Source organism: Anolis sagrei, chromosome Y (genome assembly GCF_037176765.1).
Source record: "Anolis sagrei isolate rAnoSag1 chromosome Y, rAnoSag1.mat, whole genome shotgun sequence".
Taxonomy (NCBI): Eukaryota; Metazoa; Chordata; class Lepidosauria; order Squamata; family Dactyloidae; genus Anolis; species Anolis sagrei.
In genome coordinates, this window is record NC_090035.1 from 38,769,976 (window position 1) to 38,788,903 (window position 18,928).

The following is an 18,928-nucleotide window of genomic DNA, read 5'->3' on the forward strand; positions in this document are numbered from 1 at the left end:
GAGAAGGAAATTTGAATATGGTCTCTGATTGGCCAGCCTCAATTCCAAGATTCCGAGATGACAAAGAGAGGAAAGGAAAAGGCCGGGGGCTCTGTCAGAAAATTACCAATACAGACCAAACTGGGCACACAGAGCCTGCAAGACCCACTCTATAGCCTACTGCAGTTTGGAGGAGGATGAACCATATGGATGATGGGACTTGCAATGCCTGCACTCCCTTCTTAAGACCATTACAACTGCCAACAATGATGGATCAGGATCACATTTTACACAGAGAGTCTGCATGACCCACTCTACATCCTGGTGCGGTTTGGAAGAATTTGACAATGGATGATGGGACTTGCAGTCACTTCACTCGCTTCCTGAAACCACTGAGACCCTCGCCAATGACTGATCAAAACCAAACTTGGCACACAGAGTCCCCATGACCCACTCTACATCCTGGTGCACTTTCAAGGAGGACAGACTATGGATGAAGGGACTTCAACTACCTCCACTATCTTCCCAAGACTGCTGCAACCCTCATCTAATGTCCGATCAAGACCAAATTTGGCACAGAGAGCCCCCATGACCGACTCTACATCCCAATGCTGTTTGGAAGAGGATGGAAAATGGATTATGGGACTTCCAGTACCTTCACTAACTTCCTGAAACCACAGCGACACCTATCCAAATACCAATAAAGACCAAACTTGGCACAGAGAGCTCCCATGGCCAACTCAACATTCTGGTAAGGTTTGGGGGAGAACAGACTCTGGATGATGGGACTTGCAGAACCTTAACTCACTTTCTGAGACCACTGCGACCCTCATCCAATGATTGATCAAGACCAAACTTGGCACACAGAGCCCCCATGACCCATTCTACATCCAGGTTCTGTTTGGAGGAGGATGGACCATGCACGATGGGATTTGCAGTACCTTCACTAACTCATAACTGATAAAGAACGCCTTTGCCACACAATGCCTTTCTATAATAACCCGGGCAGCGCCGGGTCCCCAAGCTAGTATATAATAAAAGTCAAAGTTTGTATGCATTGGAAGTGCGGCGGACGTAGGGCGGAGGGATATGTGGCAGCTTTCTGATTGGCTGCCACTGTGCTGCTATTTGCATATGGTCTCTGATTGGCCAGCTTCAAGAGGAGCCCCTGGTGGAGAAAAGGGTTCATAACAGAAATGGAGACATGAGAGGAAATTTGCATATGGTCTCTGATTGGCCAGCCACAATTCCGAGATTCCGAGATGACAAAGAGAGGAAAGGAAAAGTCCAGGAGCTACGTCAGAAAATTACCAATACAGACCACACTTGGCACACAAACCCCCATGACCCACTCTACATCCTACTGTAGTTTGGAGGAGGATGAACCATGGTTGATGGGACTTGCAGTACCATCACTCACATTCTGAGACTGCTGTTAACCTCATCCAATGACTGATCAGGACCAAACTTGGCACATAGACCTCTCATGACCCACTTGGTCCTGGTGTGGTTTGGCTGGGGATGAACCAGGGGGGATTATGGGACTTGCAGTACCTTTGCTCAATTCTTGAGACCACTGCAACCCTCATCCAATTACCGATAAAGACCAAACTTGGCACACTGAGTCTCCATGACACACGCTACATCCTGCTGTGGTTTGGAGGAGGATGCACCATGGACGATGGGACTTGCAATACCTGCACTCCCTTCCTAAGTCCATTACAACTGCCAACAGTGATGGATCAGGACCACAATTTACACAGAGAGCCCGCATGAACCACTCTACATCCTGGTCCGGTTTGGAAGAATTTGTCAATGGATGATGGGACTTGCAGTCACTTCACTCACTTCCTGAGACCACTGAGACCCTCGCCAATGACTGATCAAGACCAAACTTGGCACACAGAGTCCCCATGACCCACTCTACATCCTGGTGCACTTTTGAGGAGGACAGACCATGGATGATGGGACTTCAAGTACTTTCACTCCCTTCCCAAGATGGCTGCAACCCTCATCCGATCAAGACCAAACTTGGCACACAGAACCCCCATGACCCACTCTACATCCTGATGCTGTTTGGAGGAGGATGGACGATGGATGATGGGACTTCCAGTACCTTGACTCACTTTCTGAGACCACTGTGACCCTCATCCAATGGTTGATCAAGAACAAAACTTGGCACACAGAGCCCCCACGACCCACTCTCCATTCTGATGCAATTTGGAGGATGGACCACAGATGATGGGATTTGCAGTACCTTCACTAACTTCCTGAGACCACTGCGAGCCATATAAATAACTGATAAAGCCTCTCCTTGATACCCAATTCCTTTTCTAATAACCCGGGCAGCGCCGGGTCCCCAAGCTAGTCTATATCTATCTATATCTATATCTATATCTATATATATAATAAAGGTGAAAGTTTGTATGCGGAGGACAAAAGTGTGGCGGTGTATGTGCTAGCTTTCTGATTGGCTGGTTTGATGGTTGCTTTCATATTCCATTACAATGTTGTTGTATTATTTTGTTTTGTGCTGTTGTTTATGTATTTTGTATTTTAGGGTCTTATATTTTAAATATGTTGATCGGGCTTGTTCCCATGTAAGCCGCCCCATGTCCCTCCGGAGAGATGGAGGCGGGGTACAAAAATAAAGTAGTAGTAGTAGTTGTTGTTATTTGAAACACAACAAGATGAGTCTACAGCAGACACTCTGCTGGCTGTTGTATTGGTTGACACATTGGACACTTTCCACATTTCTAGGACTGTGTGATGTATTGGCAAATAATGCGTGCAGATCCCAGTAGGGTGGCCTTTTGCAGCTAGCAGCTCGTAATTTTGTCCACCCCGATTGTGTTGAAATGCAGGCCAAGGTCTTTAGGCACTGCACCCAGTGTGCTGATCACCACTGGGACCACATTTACTGGCATGTGTCAGAGCCTTTGCAATTATTATTATTATTATTATTATTATTATTATTATTATTAGGAGGAGGAGGAGGATGGCACAGGTTCAAAAGTATTTATTGAAGTAAAAAAAAATACATTCCTGATAGAAAAGGTCTTGGAGCTAGCTAGCTTACTACATCTCATCTTCTAAAGAGGTAAAAGGGTAAAAAGTCCATGCAGCTACATTTTGCCTAGAGAGAGACAAAATGTGCATCCTCATAGGTAGAAAGAAAAGCTGAAGAGTGGAATAATGGTGAATGGCCACATGGCCCAGCCCAGGGCAATAAAAATACATTTAAAAAGGGAAGTTGCCTCACAGATTTCCAATGATACATCATCAAAGGGGAGGAAACAGTGACAAGAAGGAAGAGTAAAGACAAAGCTGTCAAAGGCCAGGAGAGGACAGGCAGATCGCAAGGGGGCTTCCTTTGCGGGTCCATCAGAGAAGGCCTTTGACCCCTTCTCTGGAGAAGAGACCCTCTTTGGCAAGAGACACCCAGACCCTCAAGGGGTGTGTTTGCACGTCAGGGGTGCATCAAACAGCCCTTTGAGCCAAAAAGCCAAGCGGGATTTACACAAAGCAGCTAATTGTTTATTTGAAATTGTGCGCACAGACACACAGACAGATGCAATGGTGGAGTGTCTCTCTAAGTGCAAACACATGCTTGACACCAACACAGTCTAGCAGCCTTGCCAACTGCCTGGAGAACCACAGGAGCGAGGAGCAGCGAAGGCTCCTGTCCATCTGTTCGGCCTAAAAGCATTGACTGACCAGAGTCCATCCGTTGTGGCCGGGAATCATGACCAATGGCAATGGCTCCACTTCTGTGAACCTGGGAGGGACCCCCACTCACCTCTTGCGGCCTTGGTCATCACACAGCCATCTCTTTCACAAGAGCAAACAGAAATGCACAATGTTGTGCTTTTCAGGGCTTCATGCTTGGGCATTGCACATTTGTAAGAGGAGAGAAGCATAGAAAATGCCGATCTGTTCTATCTTTCGAATTAACGTGCTTGCATTCTGTTCATTTGAGACTGAAGGAGCAGGGACACCTCCAAAATGGATGCTTCTACCCTGGAAGCAGGGGCAGGCCCAAAGAGCTACTCTTTGGCCAGTCATTGCAGAGAACCTGCAAACTGGCTTTCCTGCCTCTGTCTGCTAACCTTTTAGGCCTAGCAAAGACTGCAGCAGCCTAGGATAAACACAAGGAGAGGCTGTTTCCAGCAACTAAAAGGTAATGCAAAACCCATGCTCCTGGGAGATGGAACAGTCCATACAGCTACATTTTGCCTAGAGGGAGGCAAAATATGCATTTTCATAGATAGAAAGAAAAACAAAAGAAAATAGAAAATGGAAAATGCCACATGGCCAGCGCAGGGTAATAAAAATACCTTTAAAAAGAAAATTCCCTTACAGAATGCCATTCCTATGTCGTCAGAGGGGAGGTGACAGTGGCAAGGAGAAAGAGTAAGGCAAGGGTTCGCAGCTTACCTAACCTTAACCCTAACCCTAACCCTAACTTGGACTCATCGTTGAGCCTGGAACCACAGGTTTCAGTGGTGGCAAGGGGAGTTTTGCACAGTTAAAACTTGGGCACCATTTGCACCCGTACCTTGGGAAGTCTGACTTGGCCATGGTGGTCCATGCTCTGGTTACATCCTGTATAGATTACTGCAGTGCACTCTAGATGGGGTTGCCTTTGAAGACTGTTTGGAAGCTCCAACTGGTCCAGCGAGTGACAGCCAGGTTGCTCACTGAAGCGGCGGTCAGTGAGCAAACAACTCCCCTCTTGCTTCAGCTCCACTGGCTGCCAGTTTGCTACTGAGCACAATTCAAAGTGCTGGCTTTAGCCTATAAAGCCCTAAATGGTTCCGGCCTAGGCTACCTGTCCAAATGTATACTCCCTATGAACCAGCACATAGATTAATGTCTTCTGGGAAGGTTCTGCTCTCAGTCCCGCCAGCCTCACCAGCGTAGCTGGTGGGGATGAGAATCAGGGTCTTCTCAGTGGTGGCCCCTCAGTTGTGGAACTCCCTCCCTAGCAACATCAGAGTAGCTCCCTCCCTATTAGCTTTTAGTAAAAGAGTCAAAACCTGGCTCTGTGAGCAGGCCTTTGGAAATTAAGGCAATGCAGTATTTTTGAATCAAAACCTTGTACAATTGACCTTGGAACTCAGAACGGCTAACAGCAAAATTCCATGCTATACAATAAATAATGTCATAAAACAACATACAATAAATAAGTTCTAAAATACATATAAAAACCATTCATCACATTAAAAACAACATCCAACTCAGTCCAAAATGCTATGGCCAAATAACTTTTAGACTATATCAAATCGTCCGTCAATCTGCAAATGCCTGACTCCAAAGCCAGGATTTTAGCTGCTTCCTGAATGATAGGAAAGAGGGGGCAGATCTAATCTTGCTGGGGAGAGTTCCATAGCTGGGGGGCCACCACAGAGAAGGCCTTGTCTCTCGTCCCCACCAAACGCGCCTGCGAAGATGGTGGCACCGAGATCAGGGCCTCTCCAGAAGATCTTAAAGTCCTTGATGGTTTATAGAAGATATGTTCAGACAGGTAAACCAGGGCCAAACCTGTGTAGGGTTTTGTAGGTTAAAACCAGCACTTTGAATTGTGCTCAGAAGCTAATTGGCAGCCAGTGGAGCTGGTGTAACAGGGGGGTTGTGGGCTCCCTGTACCCCACTCCCCTGAGCAACCTGGCTGCCGAGTTGGACTTGTTGCTGCTTCCGAACAGTCTTCAGAGGCAACCCCACGTAGAGGGCGTTACAGTAGGATGTAACCAGAGCGTGGACTACGGTGGCCAAGTCAGACTTCCCAAGGTATGCATCAGATGGCGGCCTGGCTCTACTGTGGTCCTTCTCATGCCACTCTCTTTTCCTTCACCTTTCTTCTTCTACCTCCTTCTCTTATTATTTGCAGTCAGTGCCGAGATGAGCCAGGGCTGTGCCAAGGGGTGCGACCTCTGCTCTGAGTTCAATGGCTACCTCCGCTGTTCCCCGAAACTCTTCATCCTCCTGGAGCGGAACGACATTCGCCAGACCGGCATTTGCCTCCCCTCCTGTCCGGGGGGCTTCTTTGGCCTGCGGAACCCAGACATGAACAAGTGCATCAGTGAGTCTCAAGGGGTGGGGAGCAAGTGGGGGCCTGGGGGGGGGGGCTGGGCCTGAGCTCAAAGTCTTCAGAGTGCCACGGTCAAAGATGGGAGTTAACATCCCAAGCCACCAGTGCTTATGTGCTAGCTTTCCTTCAAATTCCCTCCAAATGACAGGCCAAATACATTCCTTCAAATTGAACAGTGGTGGGCATCATGTCCGTGGCTTGGATGGAACGCCCTGAGATTTGATGACTCAGGAAAAGATGTGGTGGGAGGCGGGGAGGGCAGAGTGGACAGGCCTTAAAAGGGGCAGTTCCAGCTGATGAGTCTCATTTCTCTCCCTCTCTTCCTTCCTTGCTGGGCCCAGAATGCAAAATCAAGAACTGTGAGGAATGCTTCAGCCGCAACTTTTGCACAAAATGCAAGGAAGACTTATACTTGCACAAGGGAAGGTGCTATGCCCAGGACTTCTCAGCAGCCAACAGCACTCTGGAATGCAGCAGCCCTGGTGAGTCCCACAAAGGGGTCTTGCCTGGCAGGGCCAATACAGAAAAGGCCACCCCAAAATCTTGAGGGCAGGCATGAGCAAACTTCAGCCCTCAAGGTGTTTTGGACTTCAACTCCCACAATTCCTAACAGCCAGTAGTTGAAGTCCAAAACAGCTGGAGAGCTGAAGTTTGCCCGTGTCTTCTCTAGGGTCTCTCTCCAATTGGACATTATGAAGCAAGGAGATAAAGCACCACAGATTTATTTGATCACATATCTCCATTGGGTGGGCAAGAAAAAAGTGCCGCACTCTTAAGATGCAGCTCAGGGTATTTTATAGTCAAAGGTTTTAAGCATGAGCACACAAACTATTTCATTCACACTTCTCTTTCCCTTTTTTCTTTTCCGGGGCCTCCTTATCTGCAGTTTACAACAGCAATTCACAACAACAATTGCCCCTCTCGCAGGTCATCAAGCTCTGTCTTTTGAACTTTCTCCTCTTTCATCTATTCCCTTATTGCTTTGAGGAGAAAATTTCCCATCTCTCTCTCTCTCACCCCCCCCCCCCCTTTGTCTAAACCAGTGACTCTCAACCTTCCTAATGCCACGACCCATTAATACAGGTTCTCATGTTGTGGTGACCCGACAATCAAAATCTTATTTTTGCTGTTACTCCGTAACTGTAATTTTGCTACTGTTATGAATTGCTATGTAAATATCTGATATGCAGGATGTATTTTAATTCACTGGACCAAATTTGGTACAAAGACACAATACACTCAAATTTGAATACTGGTGGGATTGGGAGGGGACTGATTTTGTCCTTTGGGAGTTGTCGTTGCTGGGATTTATAGTTCACCTAAAATCAAAGGGCATTCTTAACTCCACCTACGACAGAACTGAAACAAACTTGGCACATAGAACTCTCATGACCAACAGAAAAAACTGGATGGGTTTGGTGGGCATTGACATTGCGTTTTGGAGTTGTAGTTCACCTACATCCAAAGAGCACTGTGGATTCAAACAATGATGGATCTGGACCAAACTTGGCACAGATACTCAATATGCCCAAATGTGAACACTGATGGAGTTTGGGGGAAATAGACCTTGACATTTCAGACTAATAGTTGGTGGGGTTTATAGTTAACCTACAATCAAAGAATATTCTGAACCCCACCAATGATAGAATTGGGCCAAACTTCCCACACAGAATCCCCATGACCAACAGAAAATACTGTATTTTCTTATGGTCGTTGGCGACTCTGACACCTCACTTGCGCCCCCCCCCCCCCCCGGGGTCCTAACCCCCCAAGTTGAGAAATGCTTCTCTAGCTAGATCTTGCCAAGAAACCCCCAAGAAACTGTCTTGAGGTCTTGGTAAGTTGGAGATGCCTTGAAGTCACACAACAATAACAAGTTGGATGAGAGACTTCTGTGTCCTTATCTCCGGCCACCTGTCTTAGGTCTTGCAGACTCAGCCACTGCTTCCTTGTTGGTGTCAGTCTATCTGCAATCCAGTCTCCCCATTTCCTGGAGCCATCTATCTTGTGCAACATTATCATTTTGTCTCATGATGCCGTCTTCCCCAGGGATCCAGACCCCGAGGTAGAGAAACACTGGTCTAAACCTTTCTCTGGTAATTTTCTACTTCTCTTCATTTCTCTTTGCCCCAGTCCCTTCAATGGGATGCTTATCTAATCCTCCCTTCTGCTCAATGTTTCAAAAAGAAGCCCATGGATGGACTTCTGCACCTTGTGCCCAGAGCTTCATGATGTTCCCCTCTGGTGTCACTGTGGGGGGCTGCATTCCCTTCTCCTGAGACTGGGGAACAAGAAAGATCAGCAACTGCATGAGGAACTCTCCCTCTCTCCCCAGAGAACCTCAGTGCAGACAGGAGGCAGTCTCGCTGTGTTCCCTTAGGTCCCCTCCTTCCCCTCTCTCTGCCAATCAGGGGGGTTATTTTGGATATATGCCTTTCCAGATCTGTGACTTCTTAGAGCAGCGGTTCTCAACCTGTGGGTCCCCAGGTGTTTTGGCCTACAACTCCAGAAATCCCAGCTGTTAGGATTTCTGGGAGTTGAAGGGCCAAACATCAGGGGATCCACAGGTTGAGAATCACTGTTGAAGGGCCCCAGGGTTTGATGAGCAATTGGTCCAAGATTGGTGTGTGTATAGCACAACAGTAATGGCAGGTGGTGGATCTGCACTAAAAAGCCTCCACCTCCTCTTTTCCTGTTGCAGCCCAATGTGAAATGAGTGAATGGGCCCCCTGGGGGCCCTGCTTGAAGAAGCGGAAGTTGTGCGGGTTCCGGAGGGCAATGAAGAGTGTTCCAGAAGGATCCTCCAAGCGCCCTTCAGGGAGGAGTCGATCTGTCCGGCTATCACAGGGCTCCGGAGGTGCGCGGTGCAGAGGAATCAGCGCCCAGAAGGTGAATAGGATTGTGAATTCTCTTTTGTGGGTCTTCGTGCTCCTCCCCACTCCTTTGCCATGAAAGCTTGGGGAAAACTCCAGACAGATTCAGCCCCCTCCATATCTGTCTGCTTCTTTTCTTTTCTGCTACCAATACCATTTATATCTTTCTCCTTAATGGAAAAACACCCGGGTGGAGCAGAATTTTACGAAATTTCCATCAAATGTACATTAAGAACAGACGCGGCAAAAGGTTAACAGATAAAGCCCGTCAGCAAGCAAACCCAATCCCTGCCAGGAGCAGAACAGAAACAGTTACCTCTCCAAAAACAAAATGCTTGTCAGGAGAAAGACTGGAATCCCATAGAAAAGGAAAAAGGCCAAGAGAATGACAATTGCTGACGATGGCTCATCCAAGGCAACCTCTTGGAGCCTAAGAGCAAACTGTGAAAAGGCCAATGAGAGAAGTCACCTTGGAACCAATAGCTTGAAATACAGCCCTGGAAGGGGAGCCAAAGCCCAAAGAAATGGCCTTGTGAGTTGTGGTTTGCTCTTCCGGTGCATTTTCTCTTTTTGGGGAATCTGACCTGTTAGGTTCAAAATAACCCTCAGTTGGGCTGATTCCACCATAAATATAGCAGAGTACCAGAAGCAAATTTCATAACCAGCAGAAACTTATGTGTGATGAGCTGGAAGAAGCTTTTATTTTCTTGGGATGGCACAGGATTGCAGTCAGAATTTTAGCTTCAGAAGTATTTATTGAAGTAAAAGAAATACATTATTGAGGGAAAGGGTCTTGGAACTCACTAGCTTACTAAATTTCATCTTGTAAAGAAGTAAATGGGTAAAACGTCCATGCAGCTACATTTTGTCTGGAGGGAGGCAAAATGTGCATCCTTATAGGTAGAAAGAAAAGCAGAAGAGTGGAAGAATGGTGAAAGGCCACATGACCAGCCCAGGGCAATAAAAATACCTTTGAAAAAGGAAGTTCCCTCACATAATTCCATTCCTACATCATCAAAGGGGAGGAGATAGTGGAAAGGAGGAAGAATAAAGGCAAAGCCCTTTGGGAAACATACATAGGAATGTGGGGTTACCCCTCAGACTAATCTTATCTCTAGTCTAGCTACTCATTGAGCTCTGGATACTTGATGACTTGTGCAGTCCAGGGATGAAACCCAACATCTCCACATAGTGGTGGAAATAGCAGTGGGGGTGGGGGGTGTCCCATGAATCCCATAGGCCATTTCCTCCCCTCCTCATTACATGCCTTCTTTTTAAAAATTAATTTTTATTGAGGTTTTTTAAAAAAGGGAAAGAGAAGTGGGATACATGTAAAGTGGGAGAACAATGGTGATATAGAAAAGTGGGGGGAAAGATAAATAAATGAAAAAGAAGAAAAAAAGTATATATATATATTAGGGCTGGGCAATTCGTTTCGTTAATTCGTAATTCGTTAAAAAATTCGTTAATTTTTGAATTACAAAACGATTACAAAACTTATTTTTAAACCTGGAAGTGTTTTTAAATATCGAAACGGCAGGCGCCAAAAAAATTTGTATTTCCGTCCATTTCGGAAATACGTAAGATGGCCGCCTGGCTTGCTGGGAGCTCTCTCTACCTTTCTTCCTTCCTCTAATAGGAAACGCGTTTTCTTCTACATTATGGAGCGTTCATTCGTCAAACAGAAACCTGCTTGTTTGCATTGACCCCCTTCCCCCCTCCTGAAAAGAAATCTGAACGAAGGGAAGCAATACGGCGGTGTGATGGGCATCATCTTGGTTTTTTCGATCCAATGGAGGGGCTCGATCCCAGGCTTAGTCCGGCGCCGTCGATCAAGATTGACCTTTAATTTCCTAGCACACAATTCTGCTTACATTTCCGTGGGCAGAACGGGTCCTCAATGTTTGCAGAATTTGAGGACAAACGGAAGGAAGCGCACAAATCAACCCCGAGTGGGGAGATAGGCTCGATTTCGTTTGGCGCTGAGAGGAGGCAACATGCGCGAGCTCCGGAATCGCACAGAAAAGAGCGCATGCGCATGTTAAGGACTAGCAATCTAATGGTAGAGTTCATGTTTATGTATTAGAAAAGCAGGCTGCAATTTCATTTCAGGAAAGGTTGAACGTGGGGAACGTTCCCAGCAATTTCAGGTGAAAAGAGGCTGAAGGATCCGACTGAAAGGCCTCGGGAGGTTAGGAGGGGAAAGTTGAACTTGCTTTGGGCGCCGGTGCAGCCACCCAGCCTCTTGTCTCCTTCTCCTTCGGACCTTTTGCGTCTCCCTCGGCCTGTTTATTTGGATAGCTTTTCCGCTTTGGAGAGGCGCGATGGTGTCCCAGGGCCGGCAGCTTTTTATAGCCAGCGAGGCCCTTCCTGTGTGTGTGGATTGCCCGCCGTGTCCTCCTGCTGTGGGTCTCAGAGGAAAAGATTCCAGGAGGAGGATAGAAAGGATCAAGGAAGCCTTCCATTATGAATCTGATTTCTGTTGTTATTGTTGTGGTGATGTGCGGCGAGCGAGCGGCGGGCGAGAGGGCTGGCCAGAGTGAGTGCCTGCCTTCCCTCAATAATAATTTCTCCTCCCTATTCTACTAAATTAATAATTAAATTTAAAAAATATTTTAAAAATATTGAAAAAAAAAGGGCGCCATCTTTACAAAATGTTTTGTAAATATTTACGAAATTTCGTAAATACCGAACTTTTTTTTGGGAAAATTTTGTAATTATTTTAAATATCGAAACAAAAAAACACCCCAATTACAAATCGATTTTAGAAACAAATTTTTGCGTTGTTACCTAGGCCTAATATATATATATATATACACACACACATATATAACCACACACAGAAAAAAACAAGAACCATAACAAAAAAAATTAAAAAAAGAAAAATTGAAAAAATCAGTGACTTCCATCTATTCTTCGGTGGTTGGGTATTGTGTATGTTCCTTTTCTTTCAACTTCTCAGTACATCATAATCCCCAGACTGGCCATTAAATGTCTCGGGAAACCATCCGCTGATTACATCAATCGTCCATCGTTTACATCTGTGAACCACAATAACCTTACCAATTTATATCTGTTTACTAATAACCTTACTGAATTGTTTACGAATCGCCTAGCGTAGCACCTTATTGCGTCCTTTGCCCTACTTGCTGCTAACTCCCTACTCAGCACTTTAACTTATTCCAGTCCCTCCATGCCACACTTTAGATAGCACTTGTGTTCGATTCTGGTTTTTCCTTGCACTTTAAGAACTTGCACTTTAAGAACTGCTCCAGTTGCACGCGATTGCGACGCTTATTGCAATTCTGATACTGTAAACTCTATTGAAGTGTCTACTACCATTACCCATGTGGTACCCTATTCCCCTATATGTATTGTACTTGGTATTAATTATTTGCGGAAGGGACAAGGGACGAAACGGGCTGGAGATTGTGGGAAATAATAAGCCGGGGGGGGGGGGGGGGATAAAGGGAATGGAGGAACATGGCAAAGTAATATCCCAACAAACCAAACAACTAATAATGGAACAGAAGTTAAGGTCATGGAATTGGACTGTGGCATGGAGGAGGGGAGGTGTTCCACTAGCTGGGGGGCCCCCATAGAAGTCGTGGTGGGGAGGGGGAGATGCGGGAAAAGGAGACCATTAATTCGGCCTAGGGATCGCATAACTACATTCGTAATTCCAAACCGGTCTCCTAATATGGTAAATTAGTGTAACCAGGTTGGCGGCCCCTCTGGATTGAAGGTGGTGCTGTTGAACGCCAGATCTGTCAATGGAAAAACAACTTTTATCCAGGATTTAATCCTGGATGAGTGGGCAAATCTGGTGTGCATCACGGAGACCTGGTTGGACGAAGCTGGAGTTGTGAATTTGACCCAGCTTTGCCCACCAGGTTTTTCTGTACAGCATCAGCCGAGATCCGGAGGGCGGGGAGGTGGGGTCACAGTGGTCTATAGAGATTCCATCCCTCTGACCAGGAGCCCCATCCCGCAGTCAACAAATTTTGAATGCGTCTACCTGAGGGTGGGTGACTGGGACAGAATAGGGATTCTGTTAGTGTACCGTCCACCTTGCTGCACTACAATCTCCCTACCTGAGCTAGCGGGGGTGGTCTCGAGCCTGGCGTTGGAGTCTCAACGGCTCCTTGTGCGGGGAGACTTCAAAGTCCTTGCTGAGGCGGCCCTCAGAGGAGCGGCTCGGGACTTCATGTCTGCCATGGCAACCATGGGGCTGTCCCAACAAGTATCTGGCCCCACCCACTGTGCTGGACATACATTGGACTTGGTTTTCTGCCAGGGATGGGAGCAAGGTGGTGGTGTTGAGGAGTTGACCATCTCTCCGTTGCCATGGACCAACCACTTCCTGGTCAGATTTAGGCTCACTGTGCCCCCTAACCTCTGCAGAGGTGGAGGACCCATTAAGTTGGTCCGCCCCAGGAGGCTTATGGATCCGGATGGATTCCTGACGGCTCTTGGGGAGTTTCCCGCCACCTCGGTAGGTGACCCTGTCGATGCCCTGGTCGCTCTCTTGAATGGGGAGATGAGCAGGGCAATTGACACGATCGCTCCGGAACGTCCCCTCTCAAGTAGCCGAGCTAAACCAGCTCCTTGGTTCATTGAGGAGCTGGCAGTGATGAAGCGAAGGAAGAGGGAACTAGAGAGTGTGTGGCGTTCGGATCCGAGCAAGCCAAATCGAACACGGTTTGTGCCCTTTTTAAAGGCATATGCCGCGGCAATAAAGGCCGCAAAGAAATCTTTCTTTGCAGCCACTATTGCGTCTGCAAAGAACCGTCCGGCGGAGCTGTTCCGAATTGTCAGAGGCCTTTTAAATCCCGCCACTCTAGGTGGGAACCCTGACAATTCGGCCTCTCGCTGTGAAGCTTTTGCTCAGTTGTTTGCAGACAAAGTCGCTTTGATCCGTTCCAGTCTGGACACCATATTAAATGCAGTCTCTGAGGATGTAACACGAGCACCTGCTTGTCCTATTTTGATGGATTCATTTCAATTGGTGAAGCCCGAGGATGTGGACAAGATACTTGGAGGAATGAGGCCTACTACGTCCATCCTAGACCCCTGCCCATCCTGGCTTCTAAAGGAGGCCAGAGGGGGATTGGCTGAGTGGGTTGAGGTGGTGGTTAATGCCTCCCTTCGGGAAGGCGAGATTCCAGCGAACTTAAAACAAGCTATAATAAAACCGCTGTTGAAAAAACCATCACTGGACCCCACTAAATTTGACAACTTCCGGCCAGTTTCCAATCTCCCCTTTTTGGGCAAAGTCCTGGAATGCGTGGTGGCCTCACAACTCCAGGTATTCTTGGGAGACACGGATTATCTGGATTCGGCACAGTCTGGTTTCAGACCGGGACATGGAACTGAGACAGTCTTGGTCGCCTTAGTGGGTGATCTGCGCCGGGAGCTCGACAGGGGGAGTGTGTCCCTGTTGGTGCTGCTGGACCTCTCAGCGGCCTTCGATACCGTCGACCACGGTATCCTCCTGGGGCGCCTTGCGGGGATGGGTCTCGGAGGCACTGTTTTATGGTGGCTCCGGTCATTCCTGGAGGGCCGTTCCCAGAAGGTGTTATTGGGGGACACCTGTTCAACTCCACAACCTTTGACTTGTGGGGTTCCACAGGGCTCAATACTGTCCCCCATGCTGTTTAATATCTACATGAAGCCGCTGGGAGAGATCATCCGGAGTTTTGGGGTACGGTGTCATCTGTACGCAGATGATGTCCAACTCTGTCACTCCTTTCCACCTGCTACTAAGGAGGCTGTCAAGGTCCTGAACCGGTGCCTGGCCGCTGTAACGGTCTGGATGAGGGAGAACAAATTGAAATTGAATCTAGACAAGACAGAGGTACTCCTGGTCAGTCGCAAGGCTGAACAGGGTATAGGGTTACAGCCTGTGCTGGATGGGGTCACACTTCCCTTGAAGGCACAGGTTCGCAGCTTGGGTGTGATCCTGGATTCATTGTTGAGCCTGGAGCCCCAGGTCTCAGCGGTGACCAGGGGAGCATTTGCACAGCTTAGGCTCGTGCGCCAGCTGCGCCCGTACCTCGGGAAGTCTGACTTGGTCACGGTAGTCCATGCTCTGGTTACATCCCGCTTAGACTACTGCAACGCTCTCTACGTGGGGTTGCCCTTGAAGATGGCCCGGAAGCTTCAACTGGTCCAGCGTGTGGCAGTCATGTTACTAACAGGAGCGGGATGCAGGGAGCATACAACGCCCTTGTTATACCAGCTCCATTGGCTGCCGATTTGCTACCGGGCTCAATTCAAGGTGCTGGCGTTGGCCTATAAAGCCCTAAACGGTTCCGGCCCAAGATACCTTTCTGACCGCATCTCGGTCTACGAGCCCATGAGGACTTTGAGATCATCCAGGGAGGCTCTGCTCTCGATCCCGCCTGCCTCACAGGCACGCCTGCCTCACAGGGCCTTCTCGGTGGTGGCTCCTCGGCTGTGGAACACCCTTCCCATGGACATCAGACTGGCTCCTTCCCTGATGATATTCCGCAGGAAACTAAAGACTTGGCTGTTCAAGAAGGCATTCGAACAAGAAGTGCAATAATTGGTAATGACGACAGGAATGGAACAACGGAAAATGATACTGGATTGTGGTTTAACGATGAGACGACGCGAATGGCTTTTTGTATTATTGATATTGTTGATGTTTTTGATGACGATGTTTTTGGTAATGCTAGATTGATTTTAGATTGTGTCTTGTAATTTGCACCCTGTCCTTTCTATGTTGTACACTGCTGTGAGTCGCCCCCGGGTTGAGAACAGCGGTATATAAGCACAGTAAATAAATAAATAAATAAATTCACCCCTAATTTCTACTTTCTTTTCTTCTATATTCTTAGTTCTAGTTTAGATTGCTTAAAATAATATTTTACTAGGTCCCAGTTCGTCTGTTGTTTAGGTAACCCTTGATTGGGTGTTATCCAATAAGTAAGTCTATCCATATTCATTATTTCTAATATTTTATATTGCCAATCTTCTATCGTAGGTGTTTCTTTTAGCTTCCAATTTGTAGCGTACACTATCCTTGCTGCTGTACATAAATAATTGAAAAGGGTCTCTTTATTTTTTTTTCTTTTTCCAAGTTCATCTTCCCTAATAAAAAGAACTCTGGTTCCAACTTAATTCTAGATTTTAATTATTTTTGATTCTGGCAGCCTAAGAACAAGCCATTAGAACAAATGCCATCAAAGCCAAAATTGAAAAGTTGGCAACAGATCCCAAGTATAGACTCTGCAAGGATGCAGATGAAACAAGAGATCACATCCTCTGCTGCTGCAAGAAGATCATGCAGACAGACTACAAGCAGAGGCATAACATCGTTGCTCAGATGATTCATTGGAACTTGTGTCACAAATACCATCTGCCTGTGACAAAGAACTGATGGGATACACCTTTCATACACCTTTCACTCAAACCATACAGCATATTTTATCATGACATATTCAGCAAGCCAGTCTATCTTTTGGAAGATGTTCTATTTCAGGGCGATGATAAATGAGTACCATTCCAGGCTGGAAGAAAGCAAGGGCTCCTCCCAGTCTTTGAATGGCTGCAGAGGAGCTTGGAGGCCAGAGCCAAAGAGGGTCTATCTGCAGCCCCCTCCCACCAAGGGCTTCCCTCTCAGAAAATGAGAAACACCGGGCTCTTTTGGGCCCAGTGATCCTGCCGACACTTGGCTTTTCTGGCAAGATGAGGGCTTTTCTTGGAGCCAGGCCACTCGTTGCTTCAGGCCTGACCTCAGAGACCAAACGTAGTAGGAACAAGAATTTCAGGACGGAATCTTAGAGTCAGAGGGACACCAGGGAACATCTAGTCCAACCCCCTTTACTCAGTAGCAGAAATATACAGCTAAAGCACTCATGGCTTCTTTTTCTAGATGTGAGGAAAGAAAGTATTGTTCCATCTGTTAGTGAATGGTTGACCAAACTGCTAAACTTTGAAGAATTTGATAAACTGACTTCTCTCCTCGGAAGACAAAATAATTTGAAGCCTTTTGGTAGAACAGTTATAGGTATATAGGTAGAACAGTTAAAGACAGGTCCGTAATGGCATTGAGTGACTAAAATACGCCAAAAGAAAGAAGAGCAAGGTTATGATAAAAGTTATACAATTATGTCACTTTTGTATACTTTATGTAGCTTTTACATGTATATAAAATGTATTTATTTATCGTATCAGAAGCAAACTGAGGGTACAGTTGTAATGTATTTAAAAAACACAACATTTTCCTAAAAACTTGGCATTATACTAAATATCATTTGACCAGTAGTTGGCCACTTGGAGTGCCTCTGGTGTTGCTATAAGAAGGACCTCCATTGTGCATGTGGCAGGGCTCAGGCTGGATTGTAATAGGTGGTCTGTGGTTTGCTCTTCTCTACTCACATATTGTGGACTCCACTTTGTGGTCCCATTTCTTCAGGTCGGCTCTGTATACGTGGTGCCAGAGCATGATCTGTTCAGCACCTTCCAAGTCACCCATTCTTCTGTGTGCCCAGGAGGGAATCTCTCATCTGGTATCAGCTATTGATTGAGGTTCCAGGTTTTAGCCTGCTACTTTTGGGCTCTTGCTTGCTGAGGTGTTCCTGTGAGTATCTCTGTAGATCTTAGAAAACATCCAAACAGGGGGTGGGCCAGGGATGTCACTGCCTTGGTACTTTAATTATTGGCTGCTACTTCTTGGTGGATGTCAGGTGGTGCAATACCGGCTAAACAGTATAATTTCTCCAGTGGTGTAGGGTGTAGAAATCCTGTGATAATGCGGTATGTCTCATTAAAGAGCCACATCCACTCTTTTAGCGTGATGAGATGTGTTCCACATTGGGCATGCATACTCAGCAGGAGAGTAGCAAAGTGTATGGGCAGATCTCTTCACTGTGTCTGGTTGAGAACCCCAGATTGTGCTAGTCAGCTTTCATATGATATTGTTTCTAGCACCCACTTTTTGCTTGATATTGAAACGGTGCTTCTTGTAGGTCAGAGCACGGTCCAGGGCAACTCCCAGGTATTTGGGTGTACTGCAATGCTCTAGTGGGGTTCCTTCCCAAGTAATGCTCAGAGTTCAAGATGCTTGTCTGTTCTTAAGGTGAAAAGCACACGTCTGTGTTTTAGATGGATTGGGAATCAGCTGGTTTTTCCTGTAATAGGAAGTAAGAGCACCTAAAGCTTCAAACCTCTCCAAAACACACACATATATAATTATAAGTATAAATTGCTTGTTAAGAGTTTGATACAGCAGAGTATCGTAAGACTCTATCATCCTGGTGTAGGGTCAGGAAGTTTTTGTTCAAATAGGATGCTCATATTTTACTATTATTAGAAGGTGTAAAATTACTACTGTTAATTGGTGGCTTTATATACTGTATCAATAGTTATGTTATAATGTGTACACTTTGGAAAAAGAATATTTTTTTTAAATATGTGTGGAAAGCAGAAGAAACAGCATGGGGAAAGTTGTCCTAAAAGGGAGAGAAAGATGAAAGGGACACTCCACAGAACTCCATGAACTGTGTACTCCATGGGGAGGCCTCGCCTTTGGGGTCCCCAAAGAGCAGTTGGACTGCCCCCTTTGAGCAAGATATGGATAAAAAGAGAAAAATGTTAAGTAGCAAAGAATGAGCAGCTATGCAAAAGAAATAAAGTGGCATGCAAGGCGGAAGGCCAGGATTCCCTCCCCTCTCTCTCCCCAGAGGACTCTCCTCCGCAGAGGGCAAGCCAGCTTGGTCCCCTTCCCAGCAGAGACGGATGGGGAGGATTATCTGTTCCGGCCATGTTTAATATAAATCCCGACTTTCTCAGTTCTGCTGGCAGGTCGGTGGAGTCTGTTCATGTGAAGCCCCCCAATAATAATTTACTAGTCTCAGGGCTCCATAGCAACGCAGAGAATGTATATACCTCCCTTGTGCCTTGTTTACATTGGAATGGATTGGCACTGCAAAGAGATCTCGGTTTATACTCTGCATGG

General features: G+C 46.6%; 1 protein-coding gene across 1 annotated transcript in view; it reads left to right on the top strand.

The window, feature by feature from the left end:
• LOC137095230 (E3 ubiquitin-protein ligase RNF19B-like) overlaps window positions 1-18,928 on the top strand; it is a 131,210-nt gene that overhangs the window by 57,554 nt on the left and 54,728 nt on the right. The window contains exons 7-9 of the mRNA XM_067461660.1: window positions 5,870-6,061; window positions 6,412-6,552; window positions 8,772-8,959. Coding sequence (XP_067317761.1) covers window positions 5,870-6,061; window positions 6,412-6,552; window positions 8,772-8,959 — 521 coding nt within the window. The remainder of the gene's footprint in view (window positions 1-5,869; window positions 6,062-6,411; window positions 6,553-8,771; window positions 8,960-18,928) is intronic.